General features: G+C 38.5%; 1 protein-coding gene across 1 annotated transcript in view; it reads right to left on the bottom strand.

Annotated features, from left to right (window-relative positions):
- The window catches only part of PRKAR2B (protein kinase cAMP-dependent type II regulatory subunit beta), a 119,771-nt gene that overhangs the window by 80,090 nt on the left and 22,259 nt on the right, over positions 1 to 17,422 (bottom strand). The window contains exon 2 of the mRNA XM_001148361.6: positions 14,147 to 14,182. Within this exon, the coding sequence (XP_001148361.5) occupies positions 14,147 to 14,182 (36 nt within the window). The remainder of the gene's footprint in view (positions 1 to 14,146; positions 14,183 to 17,422) is intronic.

The raw sequence follows: 17,422 nt of genomic DNA, 5'->3' as shown, positions 1-17,422 counted from the left end.
ATCAAAACTAATCTGAATCACTCAGATTGACTGCTAGAAGCATTAAAATGTGAACTATTTTATAATTTGGGGCACAGAACTTTGAATGATGAATTGATTAAAATATAAAGAACAACTTTAAAATGTAAAAAACTTGTTACCAAAAAAGCACAATAATTTAAATGCTTCACCTATAACAGTATGCATAGAAAAACAATGCTGGTACTACAAATTACCTAACAATTGTCTTTTCTCTGCTTTATTGGAATTTAGTGCAAAAAAATATTTAACATAACTTCCAGACTCAGGATAAAAACTGTAACAGGAGAAAATAGGTAGAAGTGGTTTGATTTCACTTCCTGCAGAATAGTCAAAAACACATGCATGATCTGGTCTTAAAGTAATCAAGACTGTGACGGTCCTACTAGTCTATAATTCCAGTTAATAAAATAGCTAAAAACTAGGTTTGGCCAGACGCAGTGGCTCACGCCTGTAATCCCAGCACTTTGGGAGGCTGAGGAAGGTGGATCACAAGGTCAGGAGTTTGAGACCAGCCTGGCCAATATGGTGAAACTCCATTTCCACTAAATATACAAAAATTAACCAGGCATGGTTGTGGGTGCCTGTAATCCCAGCTACTTGGGACGCTGAGGCAGGACAGTCGCTTGAACCCAGGAGGCAGAGGTTGCAGTGAGCCGAGATCATGCCACTGCACTCCAGCCTGGGTGACAGAGCAAGATTCTGTCTCAAAACAACAACAACAACAAGAAAAAACTAGGCTTGACTCAGTACTAAGGAATAAATTAATAATATTAAAAATAAAAAGTAAACTGTGCCTCAGTTTCCGTACCTGTAAAATGGAGATAATAAGAAAACTCCCTTCAAATATTGCACTAGTGATTCTCATAGGTCATCTCAGGGAAAGCAAAGTTGAGAAACAGCACTCGACACACAGTCGACCGTGCATAAATTTTAATTAGTATTGTTGTCATCATCACGATCATCTACTTTTGCAAATTAGACTACTAAGACTCATAATCAAAATAATCTTTATTCAAAAATTTGAGCTACTTCCCTTATTAGAGAAATGTATTCCTTGATAAAATTCCCTCAGAGGGGAGGGAAGGCTTTGGGAATTATAAACTCTATTTTTTTTTTTTTTTTTGAGACAGTCTCGCTCTGTTGCCCAGGCTGGAGTGTAGTAGCACAATCCCCTCAAGGGATCGTCTCACCTCAGCCTCCCAAATTGCTGGGATTACAAGCGTGAGCCACCATACCCAGCCTCGGAATTATAAATTCATAAAAAACATTTTGAGACTCACAGGTTACCTTCAAAACTTATAATGACCTCTGCCTCAGAATCTCTGTTATAGATGAGACACACATTGTGACTCTCCTGCAGATACAACCTCCATCTAAGACACTTCAGTCTCACCAACTATACAGTCTAACACCAAGATCCCTTCTAAAGCAATCATTATGCCAGGCACGGTGGCTCACAGCTGTAATCCCAACACTTTGGGAGACCAAGGTGGGCACTGGATTCTTTGAGCTCAAGAGTTCAAGACCAACTTCGACAACATGGTCAAACTCTGTCTCTACCAAAAATATAAAAAAAATTAGCTGAGCTTGGTGGCACGCATCTGTGGTCCCAACTACTCAAGAGGCTGCAGAGGGAGGATCACTCGAGCCTGGGAGGCAGAGGTTGCAGTGAGCCAACTGCACCGCTGCACTCCAGCCTGGGCGACAGAGCGAGACTCCATCTCAAAAAAATAAAAATAAAAATAAAAATAATTTAACTAAAGGAAAATTTTAACTTCACTTAACTTATAATTAATTGTCTATGTAATATAACATGAATGCTTATTTTTTAGTCAATAAAATATAATTCTGAATTACAAATTTTTTCATTATTCTAAGAAGAGCTTTCAATTCTAAGAAATGTATTTAAAATACATTAAATAGCTCTCTTCATATAAATGTACTTAAGAAAAGCAGAGCAATTAAAACAAATGTTTCTAAGGACACAAATGGGGGGAACGATAAATATAAGCAAGTAAGAAGCAATATCATTTTTGAAGTAACATGAAAATAAAATACATTATTTTTATGGTACAGAATTCAGAGGTAAATTGTAAGTGGTAATGTATCAACATTATAAAAAGAAAATTTTGAGATCCACAAAATCTAAATAAAGTGAAAATACCAAATAGGTAACTTGAAAGTAGCAATTTATTTTTAGAAAGCCACAAGAGTAGTTAAGGCAAACCTGTTTTCCATTTCTACTGCAGATTACCACTCAGCAACCTGCTAAAACTCAGCACATCTGGTAAGCTGCTGTTCAAAAATTGAATAAAAGCTATGTGTATTTGCTGTATTTGTAGCCTATATACTCTGTTAGGCAATGCATATATTAAAGTATCCATACCTGTTTTTAAAGGGGAGCTATAACTTGGAATTCTGTTTTAAAATATCTAAGGAAAAGGTCAGCTGTACCTTTTCTGATGGTCAATAAACACAACATTTTGTAATTCCTTGAAACACGTCTAACAACACTATCATTTAAGCTGTTCCGTCTTTCAAGTGAAAGGCCCCTTCTTTCCACTATTCTGAAAACAATATACTGTACCATTAATGTATATTTTAATTTGTTGTCAATTTTATGGTACTGTCTTCTGTAAAACAACATTAAAATCAGTGTTCTCTGGTTTTAGTAACTCATGAAAAAGTAGAAAAACTAATTCGGGGAGGGGCAGGGAAGGGGAAGACCCTGATTCTTACTGGTAAAGGGAAGACAAGACCTGAATACGTATTTTGGTTTTTAGTTGCAATATTAACTTTTAAAATATCAGAAAACATTATCCAATGATTACCTAGTATATAATATATTGCTGGGCTCTCAGAGATGAGACTTACAACCCAATGATTGTAACATTCTCTAGTAGTCAGCTCCAAAGAAGTAGCTGGTTCAAGATGCTGATGGGGTGGGGGTGGGAGGGACTGCATTTGCACACACCTGTTCAAAATACCAGTTTAGATTTTTAAAAGGTGGATCGATTTGCTTTCAAAACTACAGTCTACAAATACAGTTTATGATGAGAGACTGAGGTTGCTTTTCTGTTTTCATCTAAAAAGCTAAAGGATGTTACATTTCAGAGCAATCTTTGCTCTCCCCCACAAATAACAATACAATGTTAAGTTAACCCAAATTTGGGGTAGGGGAGTTAGTTGTAATACATACACAAAATTATGCACTTTGGCCAATTAATATTAGGTGGGATAAGTTACAAGAGGAAAGAAGAGACACTAAAATTGTGGTGTTTTTATCAGGTTAAAATTTGAAAAATCCAGTCTAATAATATATAAAAGTTTACTTTGCACTCAAAATGTGTCAGACACTATGCTAAAAGCTTTGCCTGCATTCTCTTCCAGAATAACCACAATCTGGTTTTACAGAAGGTCATTTAAGTAAGTTGCCCAAGGTCACACAACTAACAAATGATGTACCTAAGATCCTAAACTGTATCTGCCTGCCCTGGGTCCAGCCCAGTGCCCAACACATTGTAGGCCCTCATTGAATATTCGACTGTTAAATTTAAAAACAGCTCCAAATCCAGCCTCTTTACTTCTACATCATATTGCCTTCTGTACCTAAGATAAGTATCAGAAGGTTACAGTGCTCTCATTGGGAAGCTAACAGAGTTAGCCTTAAGGAAAGTTTAGTTAAACAAGTATTTACAGTGAATAAATTATAATCTAAAAACTATCAATCCAACTATGTCCTCTTTGCTCTGTCACCCTTGGTCATCCACAAGATGTAAGACCCTCCAGACCATCATCTTTTCCCTAATTTCATCTCCCCATGCCTTAAGCTTCCCTAGACTGCAAGTACTTCAAGGGCATAATGTGTTTACTGCTGTGCCTAGTGTAGTCCCTGGCAATGGTAATTGCTTGCAAATATTTCCTCAAATGAATTGCTGCTCTGTGGCTTCCTTCTGTCCATTACTACCCTCCTTCCCAACACATTCCCCACACCCTCACATTCTTTTATAAAACATTACTGACTTTTCTCTGCCTTGGTTGAAACTTGATTCTTCTCCAAGAACACTCCTTCTCTTAGACGGTACCACTTCCTGCACACAGTGGGATCTGAAAGATAGTGAGGGCACGCTGTGGCTCCCCACACTGGCATCTGGACCACTCTATGGTGCTCCCACTGAAACCTCTGTGCTCCTCTGAGAGCCACAGCATACAGATGCCCCTTCCTGACTGGTACCTGGCTCACAGTTTTCATTTCACTCCAATGTGCCACCATCGTAGGCAGTCAATGTCCAAGTTGAAAACCCATTTGAGAGTCCATCCTCAACTTATTTTGGCTTCCTTAATTCCAATAAAATGTCACTCAGCCTGCCCTTTAGCAGGCTCACCCTGTAACTATATTCACACTGGTCCTTACCCCAGCACACACTACCTCAGGAATCTCACACCGCTCTACACACATGCCTGGCGAAATCTTCCCATCCTCCTTGCATTCTCATTTCTTTACTTCACATTCTATTTTTTCTTTGACCTCATCCAGAGTGTCCTTGTTTCTCAGTCCATTAATTATGAACCTCACTGTTAAGCATAGGGAAAAAGACATGTGAACAAGCAACTACAACATCAAACGACGTGTAATAGTAACGGTATCGGAAGGAAGGAAGGGAGGGAGGGAGAGAGGAAGGAAGCTGATGGCAGGGAATGTGGTGAGCTATAGCAAGGCCTAGATAAGAGAGCCCATGGCATGCTCTGAATATGAGCAGGCATACATGGAGGCAGAACGCAGGCACGCCACGGCCCTGAAGCAGGGCTGCCACACACCACCATTCGACAACTCAAGGGCACCATTCATTCATGCAGGCTGTCCTGACAAAATGCCAAGTTAGCAAAATAAGGTATGTTTGTTTGTTTTTTTTAATAATCGCTTCTTTTAGATAAATGTGCAATCTTCCTTTATAAAAGCTTTTTGTGAGAACTTTCTTATCTCATGTAGCACACACCATGGTTGTATCACCTAAGCCACGGCAATCTGCAACAAGATAAGTACAGAGAGTAAAACAGTGTTTAGATACAATTATAGCAATTTGATATTGCTGTGGCAAATTTGTATTTCTCAAAAGTGCTGGTCTGCAGTGCACTGGGAAAACAAAAACGAAAAACTGATCCTTCACACAGAGTTGGTGAAGTAGTGACCTAAACTCCGCTTGTAATTAAAGAATGGTTGCACTACATCTAAATGTCTATTCTATCTACTCATACCTATTTTATACTATTTTATAGATCTAACTCCCCGACCCCTCTCCCCAACAGTGGCAGTGTTCCTGTAATTAAGGCACACGGGGTTTGGTGGGTTACATAATTCCCATGTTATCTTCCAAGCCCTTCCACATCTACTGGCAAAACCACCAGTGTGAAGAGTCTGAGGACACTATAGGCGCAGAAAGATCCTCCCTTCCCATCATGCCCCAACCTGAACAGCTGCTTTCACTATCTTCCTTTCTCCTTTCCCTGGGGGGCTCTAAGAGAACTCTGGGAAAATGCAATTAAGTTCAAGAGATAATCTAATTTCTCATTAGCCTTGAGGTAGCTTATCAGCATTCCAGGGCCTAACAAAAAAGAACCAGAGACTCAACAATGCCACAGATTCCACTGGGTTCCAATTCCCAAGGTTGCTTAAGTATCAGTAAACAAGCACTGCTAGAGTGTAGAGCAGGAGGGGCAAGTGGCTGGAAATGAGCCAGGGGCAGTACTTGCTCTGTTCACTTGGATTATTCATAATGAATCACAGGGAAGAACCCATTTTATTATAATACTAGTGTGGGCACTGAGAGATAACAGGTGCATGAAGTGACTTGGAGGCCCCCTGAATGGCTTCCATCCCACCCAAGGAACAAGCCTGGACAAAAGCCCCCAGGCCTGTGCCCTGGCATCTCAGAGAACCTCCTTAGGTCCCAGTCCCACCTTCCATCCTGTCTTCCCACCTCCCTTGCTCAAGACTGACACCTCTCGTTTCATCCTGTTGCCTCAAATTCTCTTTCTGACCCTTGATTTCAGCCTCACCCTGGGTGTCATCCTTCTGACTAACTCTTCATGTCAAGCTTTGCAGTCCTGAAGCCATTTCTTTTCTTTTCTTTTTTCTTTTTTTTTTTTTTTGATGGAGTATCACTCTGTCATCCAGGCTTGGAGTGTACAGTGGCGCAATCTTGGCTCACCGCAACTTTGCGTCCCTGGTTCAAGCGATTCCTCCGCCTCGGCCTCCCAAGTAGCTGAGACTACAGGCACATGCCACAACGCCCAGCTAATTTTTATATTTTTAGCAGAGACAGGGTTTTGTCATGTTGGCCAGGCTGGTCTTGAACTCCTGACCTCAGGTGATCCACCTGCCTTGGCCTCCCAAAGTGCTGGGAACACAGGCGTGAGCCACCATGCCCGGCCTCAAGAATCTGTTCTTCATGGGTTATCTACTGTTTCATTACAACAATCATCTGGTGAGTTAGGTATTATCCCCATTTTATACCCAGAGAAACTAAGCCTTAGAAAGGTAACTAAGGATACACACACACAGAGACACTTTTAATACGTAGATAGGTGAGTAACAGAGCTAGTACTCTAACCCTGGTCTGATTCCAGAGCCTATACAGCCTCTCCTGGTAAGGCAGATGTTAACATTTTGAAGTAATGGTAAATTAAAGGATGAAATAACTCCTGGCCTTAAGTCCCTGCTATCCATAGCCAGTGGGCATCTGCTCACTCCATGCCATAGGTGCTTGATGGCAGAGGCAAACTGCATAGCAACATATGGTGAAAATGGACTTTTTACAGTAATACTGAATAGAAATACCTAGAATAGTCTCTCTCCTTATAGTCCTTGTAAAACCTATGTTATAAACCTTAAAGACAGCACAAATAGTACCCTTCCTGTGAGGCAGGCCCTGGAAAAACTGTATGTTTTCTCCTTTTCACTTTGAGGATATTACGGCATTTACTACACTATGAGTCATCATCAGCTTCCCTGCTAGACTGCGCACTTCGTAAGAACTGTATCTTATTATTCATGGCATCCCCAGCACTGTACCTGACACACAAGAGGGACTCGGTAAATGTTTGCTGAATAAACTAGTATATTAATTAAAGTAGTATTCTCCCAATATGCATTCCCAAGTATTGGTGATTAACAGGCTTATCAAAAATGAAGCTAATTTCAAAAAACAAAATATGAATGTAACTATAATTATACCAGCAAATTGGTTTGACAATATAGAAATGACCTCTGGAAAAAAATAATTTGGGGGTTAAAAGCTGTTATCGTCAAATAACCTTAAAGTAGAAACAATGAACACCAAGGCTACAAGATATTTCCCAAACAAAACAAAAGGAAGCATATGTTCCGTGAATCAAGGAAGCATATGTTCCTTGAATCAGATTCAAGACAAGATCTGAACTTCTGCTATTTCACTAATTTCTTGGGGAATAATCATTTCTGTTCAGGGTGATTTCACTGAGATTTGTAATATCACATTTTACACAGAAGGTGTGTGAGATTGAAATTTAAAGATTAATTTCACCTGTGAATTATTCTACATCATAGTTTATAGAAAATTATAAAATTTTAGTTCTGTTAAAAATATACCACAAAATTCTATGTTCATACTATGGCAAAAAATTAAAGAGTGGTTAACTACATGAGAAAAGAAAATCCTTCTATTATAAGAAATAATTACTTATTAGAACAAGTAATTGCTTTCAAGTAGTCCTTGAAAGCAATAGTAAATGTCAATGCAAAGATTTCATGGACGTCGGTGGGGCATACTGAACAAACAGCAGCTGTGCTAATGCCATCTATGAATGCATAACAGGCGGTATAGGGAACTGTCTTACGGTTAGGAATAACCTTCAAAACTCTGAAAAAGCAAATTTCAAAAACTTCAGGGAGTCAATTTATGAAAGGCAAGAAAAACTGAGTCATGACAATTAAATGCAATAAAAAATCCTTGAATTAGCTTGAATTTAAAAGAGAGAGAGAAAAAAAACATGATAGGACAATGGAGGAAATCTGACTCTAAACTCTGTATGAGATAATAGTATCGTATCGATGTTAAATTCCTTCAGTGTTATATTACCTAGAAGAATGCCCTTTTTCTTAGGAGATACAGGCTGAAGTATTTAAGATTCCTAAAAGTTTCAATAAAAAAGAGTGTGTGTCTGTGTAAAGATGGAGAGGAGAGAGCATGCAAATGTGGCAAAATATCAACATCTGGGGAGCCTAGATAAAGGCGCTCACTGAACTCTTTAAACTGTTCTAGAAGGGTAACTTTTTCAAAACAGTATCTTAGGATTAAAAAAAAAATTCAGAGTTCCAACTTCATGATGCAAGGCACTGTCTCAAGATTAACTGGACATTTCTAGCCCCTCCCCAACTCAGAGACAAAACCACAGAGGAAAACCATTACAATTTTTTAGAAAACCTATAATGTATAAACAATAAAAAGATGCCCATATTAAAGGATTACTATCAAACAGTATTATGACTCTCTAAGGCTTTATTCTGACAGGCTAAGGCAAAAAGCTGAGGGGTTTATGGCTTTGTTTTAAACCACGTTCATAAGAAGAAGGCTGAGAGTGAACGTTTTGAAAGGCCTAGACTCTCTGCTGGGGGCTTCATTAAACTCATCCAACACCTATAATCACAGCACTTTGGGAGGCTGAGGCAGGTGGATCCCTAGAGCTTGAGAGTTCAAGATGAGCCTGGGCAACATGGTGAAACCCTGTCTCTATAAAACATACAAAAATTAGCTAGACATTGTGGTGCACACCTGTTCTCCCAGTTACTAGGGAGGATGAGGTGGAAGGATCACTTCAACCTGGAAAGTGGAGGCTGCAGTGAGCCAAGATCCTGCCACTGCACTACAGCCTGGGTGACAGAGTGAAATCCTGTCTTAAAAAAAAAAAAAAAATTGCCAGGTGTGGTGGCTTACACCTATAATCCCAGCATTTTGGGAGGCCAAGGTGGGCGGATCACGAGGTCAGGAGATCGAGACCATCCTGGCCAACATGGTGAAACCCTGTCTCTATTAAAATACAAAAAATTAGCCAGGCATGGTGGTGTGCAGCTGTAGTCCCAGCTACTCAGGAGGCTGAGGCAGAAGAATCACTTGAACCCAAGAGGCAGAGGTTGCAGTGAGCCAAGATCATGTCATTGCACTCCGGCCTGGTGACAGAGCGAGACTCCATCTCAAAAAAAAAAAAAAAATTAAAAATAATAAAAATCATCCAATTTAACCCTCACAAGCTTGAATATAGCTATTAAGATCCCAAGCTGAAAGAAAATAAATAAAATTAAACTCAAAGAAGTAAACAACTTACATGCAAATTCACAGAGAAAATGGGAAAACTCTAGTCAGTACAACTTCAAATCCTAGGATCTTTTCTACTTATTAGGTGAACAGTGAAGCAACGGGATTATTTCTTGATTAAAGCTTTACTCTTAAAATATTTACTGAGCTGCTACTACTACTACCACCACTAAATATTTATTTATTTATTTATTTATTTATTTTAAACGCAGTCTCCCCCTCTGTCGCTCAGGCTGGAGTACAGTGGCGCAATCTCAGCTCACTGCAACCTCCGTCTCCCAGGTTCAAGCGATTCTCCTGCCTCAGCTTCCCAAGTAGCTGGATTACAGGCGCCCGCCACCAAACCCAGCTAATTTTTGTATTTTTAGTAGAGACAGCGTTTCACCATGTTGGCCAGGCTGGTGTGGAACTCCCAATCTCAGGTGATCTGCTCACCTCAGCCTCCCAAAGTGGCAAAATTACAAGTGTGTACCACAGCGCCCAGCCACCACCACTAATTTTTAATACTCACAACAACAAATGATATATTATTTCCATTTTCCACCAAAAAGAATAATCTTCCAAAAAACAAAAAGCCCATATTGTAAAATGGATTATGTGGCCGGGCGCAGTGGCTCACACCTATAATCCCAGCACTTTGGGAGGCCAAGGCGGGCAGATCACCTGAGGTCAGGAGTTGGAGACCAGCCTGGCCAACATGGTGAAACCTCGTCTCTACTAAAAATACAAAAATTAGCCGGGCATGGTGGCGTACACCTGTAGTCCCAGCTACTTGAGAGAATTGCTTGAACTTGGGAGGGCGGAGGTTGCAGTGAGCCAAGATCGTGCCACTGCACTCCAGCCTGGGCAACAGAGCAAGGCTCCATCTCAAATACAAATAAAATAAAATGGATTATGGATAATGATTTCTCTGTTACTTTATTTTATTTTATTTTATTTTTTGAGACAGGGTCTCACTCTGTTGCCCAGGTTGGAGTGAGTGGCACAATCTCAGCCCACTGTAACCTCCACCTCCAGGGTTCAAGTGAATCTCCTGCCTCAGCCTCCCGAGTAACTGGGACTATAGGCACGCGCCACCATGCCTGACTAATTTTTGTATTTTTTGGTAGAGAAGGGATTTCACCAAGTTGGCCAGGCTGGTCTCGAACTCCTGACCTCTAGTGATCCGCCCACCACGGCCTCCCAAAGTGCTGGGATTACAGGTGTGAGCCACCACACCAGGCCTCTCTGTCTTAAGGATGTACTGATAAGAAGGGATTATTAAGAGCTGAAGAGCATTTTAAGAGACCAAAAGCAGTATTTCTTTTTCTTTTGTTTAAAAATGGGACCATGAGGTACTGTTTAAAAATAAGGTTATGGGGTGCTGTCAGGATGCTATCAGAGATATATCTGGATTTCAGAAGACATCTGACAGTTTTTCATCATGTTTTGTGGAACTCATCCAATCTAATCAGTAAAGTTGGGTCCTATTCTTCTGGTGCCCATATACGCTTCTCTTCGTTAGTCATGCTTTCTACATGCCTTCCACTCCTGTACCAAGTAGGATGCTGGCTTATACAACCCTGAAGCCTCTATAAACTCTTAAGATGCTAGGAATTCTGTTTGAAAATACTGAGTGAAACTGATTCCTTTCCCTTACAAAAATAAAAACTGACACGTTTGTGGGGCAGCACTGAACACATGAAGAAGACGAGACTATAGCACAAATAGTGTTCTTAAAAGTGTAAAAATAATCCTAAAGAATGTATTTGTTAAGCATAAATATTCCTCTCACCTTCATGACAAAAGAAAAAGGTATCCAAAGGGGAAATGTTTTGTTTAAATTATTCAGGTTTGAAATATTTATGTTTGATAGATGCAGTATGAATATCAAAAGCCAAAAACTCAAAAGATTTAGGAAAGTCAGTTAATGAGTTATTAATTATAATTCATAGTAATTTCTTCTTTTCAATCAACAATGATAGAACACCTAGCACTACACATTTTGTATTTATTGTTGTAATATATACATATAGCATTTACTGTTGTAACTTTAATTTAAAAACAGATGAATAAAAAACAAACTCTTACGTTGTACAGACTTCCAGTTGATTTTACCTGACTTACTTTCTTCCCCTAAATTACCATTCTTACATTAAAGTTTTATGGGTTATGAAAAGAAAAAGTATCTCTGAAAACTCAATCAGAAAAGGTATCATAAGAAATCTTTTTAATTATCAAATACAATTGACTGCATTTTGAGAAAATTATCATTTCTTTTTTATTTTCAGGAAATGTTACTTTTTAAAAAAGTTAAAGTACATCTCTACTACTAAACTTCATGTTAGCACTAAATTAAATTAACAAAAAAACTGTAGCATTTCCTCCTCAGGATGTCTTAAGACTGTTTCTATATTCTTTGCCAAAAACATTTTAGACAAACTTTTATAAGAATTAAGAAAGTCCCAAATAAAATACAGAGAAGTAGATGATTAAATAAATCCTCTTCCCTTTTTTCTTATACCATTTTTTATTCAAAGTATTAAATAATTGTATTTGCCTTGCCTGAAAGACTAAAAATGTATATAAAATGCTTAGCACAGTGCCTGATCCATCAGTGGTACTCCATAAACTAGTTCTCTTTTCTTTCTTATAATTAATGTCAAGATTCATTCTCCTGATGGTTTCCAGCATATTATATTATTGGGATAACAATTTTACTCCTTTTAAGGCTTACTGCTGTATACAGCGTGACTCCTGAACTTGGTATCATCTTATTTATACCAAACTGTTTCCTGTTGTTTTCACTGACATTTCTTATTACCTGTCATTCTGGGAATAAATGCAACATTTGATTTTAATGTGTATTTCTTTGTGGCATTACATCATCTCTACAATTCTGGCCAAGTCTTGCTAAAATGTACTGGACACACATGGGGGTGGGGTATAAAATAATGGCATTTCAAAACTAACCTATACCCTGGAGCCCCTGATCTATCAATTAAAATATATATATATATATTTATTTTTTATTTTTTATTTTTTTTTGAGATGCGGTCTCGCCCTGTCACCCAGGCTGGAGTGCAGTGGTGCGATCTTGGCCCACTGCAAGCTCCGCCTCCCGGGTTCACGCCATTCTCCTGCCTCAGCCTCCCGAGTAGCTGGGACTACAGGTGCCCGCCACCACATCCAGCTAATTTTGTTTTTGTATTTTTAGTAGAGACGGGGTTTCACCATGTTAGCCAGGATGGCCTTGATCTCCTGACCTCGTGATCTGCCCGCCTCAGCCTCCCAAAGTGCTGGGATTACAGGCGTGAGCCACCTCGCCCAGCCAATGATACGTATAATGTACAACAAATACTAATAGAACGTGCCCAGAAATAAATGTCACATGTCATACGGTTTGAGGTAGAAATGGTGATTATTTATTCTATGACTCTTAACTGTGTTTCTATTGAAAGAATTTCACCTCATGAAGACAAGGCATCACAATACTGATGCTCTCTTCTTCCTCCCCTATTCCCACCACTGCTCATAAAGGACTACTACACTAGAATATGATCACACTTGATAGTTCTTTGGGATAAAATTTGACGCCTTACTGACATAAACATAATGTCTCATTCCACAAAAGGCATTACAATCTACACTTGTTTTCACCATTTAAAATAAACACGCCTTGAGATTACAAAAAGCTCAGAATGATAAAGTAGATGTTATTCCAATATAGCATATTATCCTTATAGACCTGGTCACTACATAACAAGAGTAAATTATACCAGTAACTGCTGACAAATCAAAAATAAAATTCAACATTAAAATGTCTTTAATATTACAGCACAGGTGGAAATAAGGTAATTTTGTGAAATAAATGACCCATTTGTATTATATCAACTCCAAAGATGATCTGTGTGAAATGTTTATCTTGGGTTTAACAAAAAATTTCCAGGTATACTTAAAGAGTAATTTTCTCAAATCAAATATTACCCTCACTTCATTTGTCCTCTTACACAGAGAAGATAAGCCATATGGTGAATTTTCTAAATAATAGTTTATCTCAATGCCCAAACTCATTTAACTTAAGCCATTTTGGACAGAAATGCTCTTAATTCTGTCTCATACTTCCCCAGCAGTTTAAATAGTACACAGTATATTGAAGTTAATGTATGCCCTTGTTAATGGCTAAGGCCTATCATGCTGACTACATTAGGGTACTGTAGTATATTTAAACCAGCAATAGCCTCAGGGGCACAAACAAATATAAAGCAATTTGCTCCTATTCGAAATGGTCCCATAATGACAAGTTCTTATACCTGCATTTTAAGAGTTCTCCTGTCCCTTATTAAAAACCCTCTTATGAAAACAAACAAACAAACAAAAAAACACTCACTCACTTATCACTGTTTCTAAGGTGTCCTTTACCCATCTGCTAAATCACTGTTTCTAGATTATGGCTGGTAAATCAGACAACCATACAGATAGTAATTCTATCAAGAGCAAGAATAACACCCTGGGCTGAGAGTCTCCATTTAAAAAGGCCCACCAGTTTAGTACACAGTGTGACTTTCAGTGTAGCCACTCACATTTTCAATTGCATTTGAAATTGCTTCCAAGGTAGGGCATTTTCAATTGCTTCCTAGATAGTGATTATATCAGATAGTTGTGTTTTCTGGGAGAAATAACTGACAAATAAAGGTTTACTATACAGCAATTATTCTTTGTACCTTCTTGTCCAATATTATCATTTTTTAAATGTCACCATTAATAAACAAAATCCATAATATAATCAGACTTACCTGAGGCACGCCTTGTGAATCGGTTTATTACTGGAGCTAAAAGAAAAAGCAGAATAATATGATTAGATTAAAAGTCTAATTTTCCCAAAACCCTGAAAAGGCTCAAATTGGTAAACCATCTTATAATTTAACTAAAGAAAAAGATGAATAAATAAGAGGAAATACCATGAATATACGAAAATTAAATGCTGAAATTCATTAATAATCAAATAAATATAAATTGAAATCAATATTTTACCTATTAAATTAGCACTTTAAATTAAAAGAAAAATCCCTAGTTACAGACAGCTAAAACTGCTTAACTGGGAACCATATAAAGCAATACAATACCTTTAAACAACAATTTGGCAATTACATCAAGTACTATAAAAGACTTGTGTCACTTAATAGGGTAAATCTACTAGAGATTTAACCTAAAGAAGTACTACTAGTGAAGGAAAGAGCAATGTATGAATAAATCTATTCAGCAGCATCATTTCTTAAATGATAAAATTAGAAAACAGAACAGAAATTGCTCATGTATGTTGAAATCATCTTTAGCTGAAGGATAGTATATCCTTGAAAGTCTCAGATTTATAGTTCTGACAGTTTTTGTGCAATCCAAATGTCCATAACACGCAAATCTGTCCACTGAAAGCTGCAATCTCATCCTGGTGTGCGCACCACTCAGCTGGCAAGCCTACCATCTGCCCACTCCTCCGACTCAACTCAGCTCTGTATCTTCTTGGTTTTGATGACATCGTTATCTCAAGAACTGAGGTTTTTAAAAACATGTCTTTCTCAAGAGAAGCAGGTACATTTCTGGCTCATGTTATATAAAGAAAGGACACAATGTACTATGCAGTATTTTGGTAACAGAATGTCATGAGTCTACTTCAATACTTTTAGAAGAGTAATTATGAAATTTGTTTACACTATGGAAACACTAGGTCAAGTAAAAAGAGAAGACAAAATTTTTATCAGCAGTATGATTGCACTGCATGAAAAATATGTATGCACAGGAACAAGTACTATAATAAAACTATGTCAGATGTGTAGTGCATTAATCCTTACAATCATGCTATCAAATATCAGCACCTTCGGCCAGGCACGGTGGCTCACGCCTGTAATCCCAACACTTTGGGAGGCCAAGGTGGGCAGATCACCTGAGGTGAGGAGTTTGAGACCAGCCTGGCCAACATGAGGAAACCCCATTTTTACTAAAAACTACAAAAATTAGCTGGGCATGGTGACAGGTGCCTCTAATCCCAGCTACTTGGGAGGCTGGGGCAGGAGAATCGCTTGAACCCAGGAGGCAGAGGTTGCAGTGAGCCAAGATCACGCCACTGCACTCCAGCCTGGGTGACACAATAAAACTCAGTCTCAAACAAAAAAAAAATCAGCATCTTCAAACAACTGATGAGTACATTTTACAGTAAGTCTCAGAGAAATTTATTAATTTGTTTTAGATCACACAGTCACTCTTCATCACAGCTGGAGAATCTGAATTTACGAGTATCTTGCATCAAAACGCTGCCTCAGAGAGAACAGAAAGTGAAAATACAGATTCCTGAAATCATACAATAAGAGGTGAATATTATCTTCCTTCATGGTCTTCATTATGATTAAAGATTAACTTTGTGAAATAATTCATAAACCCAATTATCAAGATATTATCATTTATAACAAAATTATATCCTCCAAAGTGACTGAATGACATACAATATTTACTATTTATATACCACAATACTTTAGTCATATACTTGCACAGTCACAAATTACTTATTAAAAACTTGCATCAGATAAATTGTGTTATATATATTTTACTACACATACACACAAAGGCCCATCAGTTTTCAAACCCCTTTTTTGCAACTATTAAAGTTAGTCTAAAGAGTGCCACCCCAGCAAGCTACAAGGACAGTGAATGGAAACAAAATGCAAAAAAATGCAACCACAGGAATGCAGAACGGAGAGTGCAAGCAGATATAGGCAAGATGAAGGTTAAAAACTTCTCTCAGCCTTGGGGCAAAAATATAGTAGACATTCTCTGCCCCCCTGCCCCCTCCAGCCTCTTTAGATGATGAAGCCACAGGACTATGAGCTCCTGGTTTAAAAGGTCGGGAAGTCTTTGTTTTCCTGGGATCCTTAGGTTTCTGTGTCTTTCTGAAGTGTTTAAGGTAAAGGTTTTCCACAAAGGTGGCATCGCTATCTAGAAGATGTTTTCTAACTTTGTGGGGGCAATTTTGATTGTCACAGTAATTCAGAGGACACCCTTCCTTGGCTTTTGTCAGGCAAACTCCACAACAATCCTGCACAACAAAGAACTGTCCTGCAACCTTCAACTTTTGTCCTGCATAACTTTTAAAACATCCCACTGGGCATTCACAATGGCAAAAAAAAGTCCATTTATAACCATCTGGGCCTAAATCCTAATACAGCTCTTTATATACACTTGATTCATTTATGCAGTTTTAATATACATCAAATTTTCTACAACACAGTGACAACATCAAATTTGGGTTTTGTTTCTTGCTTTGTTTGGAATTTTACTAATAGATGTTCATCATTTCAGAAAACCATGCGACTACTACAATGCTCCTTATGGTATTTGGATTCCTAGTACAATGCTTTTTGATCAGACTCCGTTTGCAGCTTTTATATTCATAGAGCCTCTACATCTAGGTGGGACAATCTAACTACACTGTCTTCTTGAGTACATGCTGAAACACATACCTACTGAAATACATTTTACTTGCTATAAATTATTTTATTTCTCCTTGATATTTTTGCTAGACATTCTATCAATTTCTAAATCGTGAGTAGACAGGTTATAAGTCTATGATTTTCATTTTCCGACAGTAAATGGGGCATAGGATTGGACAGTTAAGAAGATGGGTGCACCAAGCAAGTGGTATGCAGTAATTAAGGTAAATACTGGGTTTTGAGAACAATCACCAAAAATCCAATCTCTCATACCCATATCCCTCCATTTCCACTTGCAGGGATGAAACACAAATGTTTCCTGTACAAACTTTCAGCAAGTTAACGGTCACCTTCATCATTTTTCTAAGCTTTTTAGTCTAATTACCAAAATAGAGAAGAAGGCTGGGATTCAGGGTGGAGGCCTTGCTGGAAATAAAGAAATGTGCATCTGGCCAAGCTATGCCTGGTCCTCTCTCTCAGGAATTAAGTCAGGGAAGGGGAGCAGGAAGGTGACGATGGGCACTGCCAACATCCCGACCTTCCACATCACTGGCAGGGAGGGGGTGAAGCATGGGGCATGGACAGACCACC

Source organism: Pan troglodytes, chromosome 6 (genome assembly GCF_028858775.2).
Source record: "Pan troglodytes isolate AG18354 chromosome 6, NHGRI_mPanTro3-v2.0_pri, whole genome shotgun sequence".
NCBI classification, from domain to species: domain Eukaryota; kingdom Metazoa; phylum Chordata; class Mammalia; order Primates; family Hominidae; genus Pan; species Pan troglodytes.
Note: the sequence above shows the minus strand (reverse complement) of the source record. Positions and strands in the feature narration are given on the sequence as shown.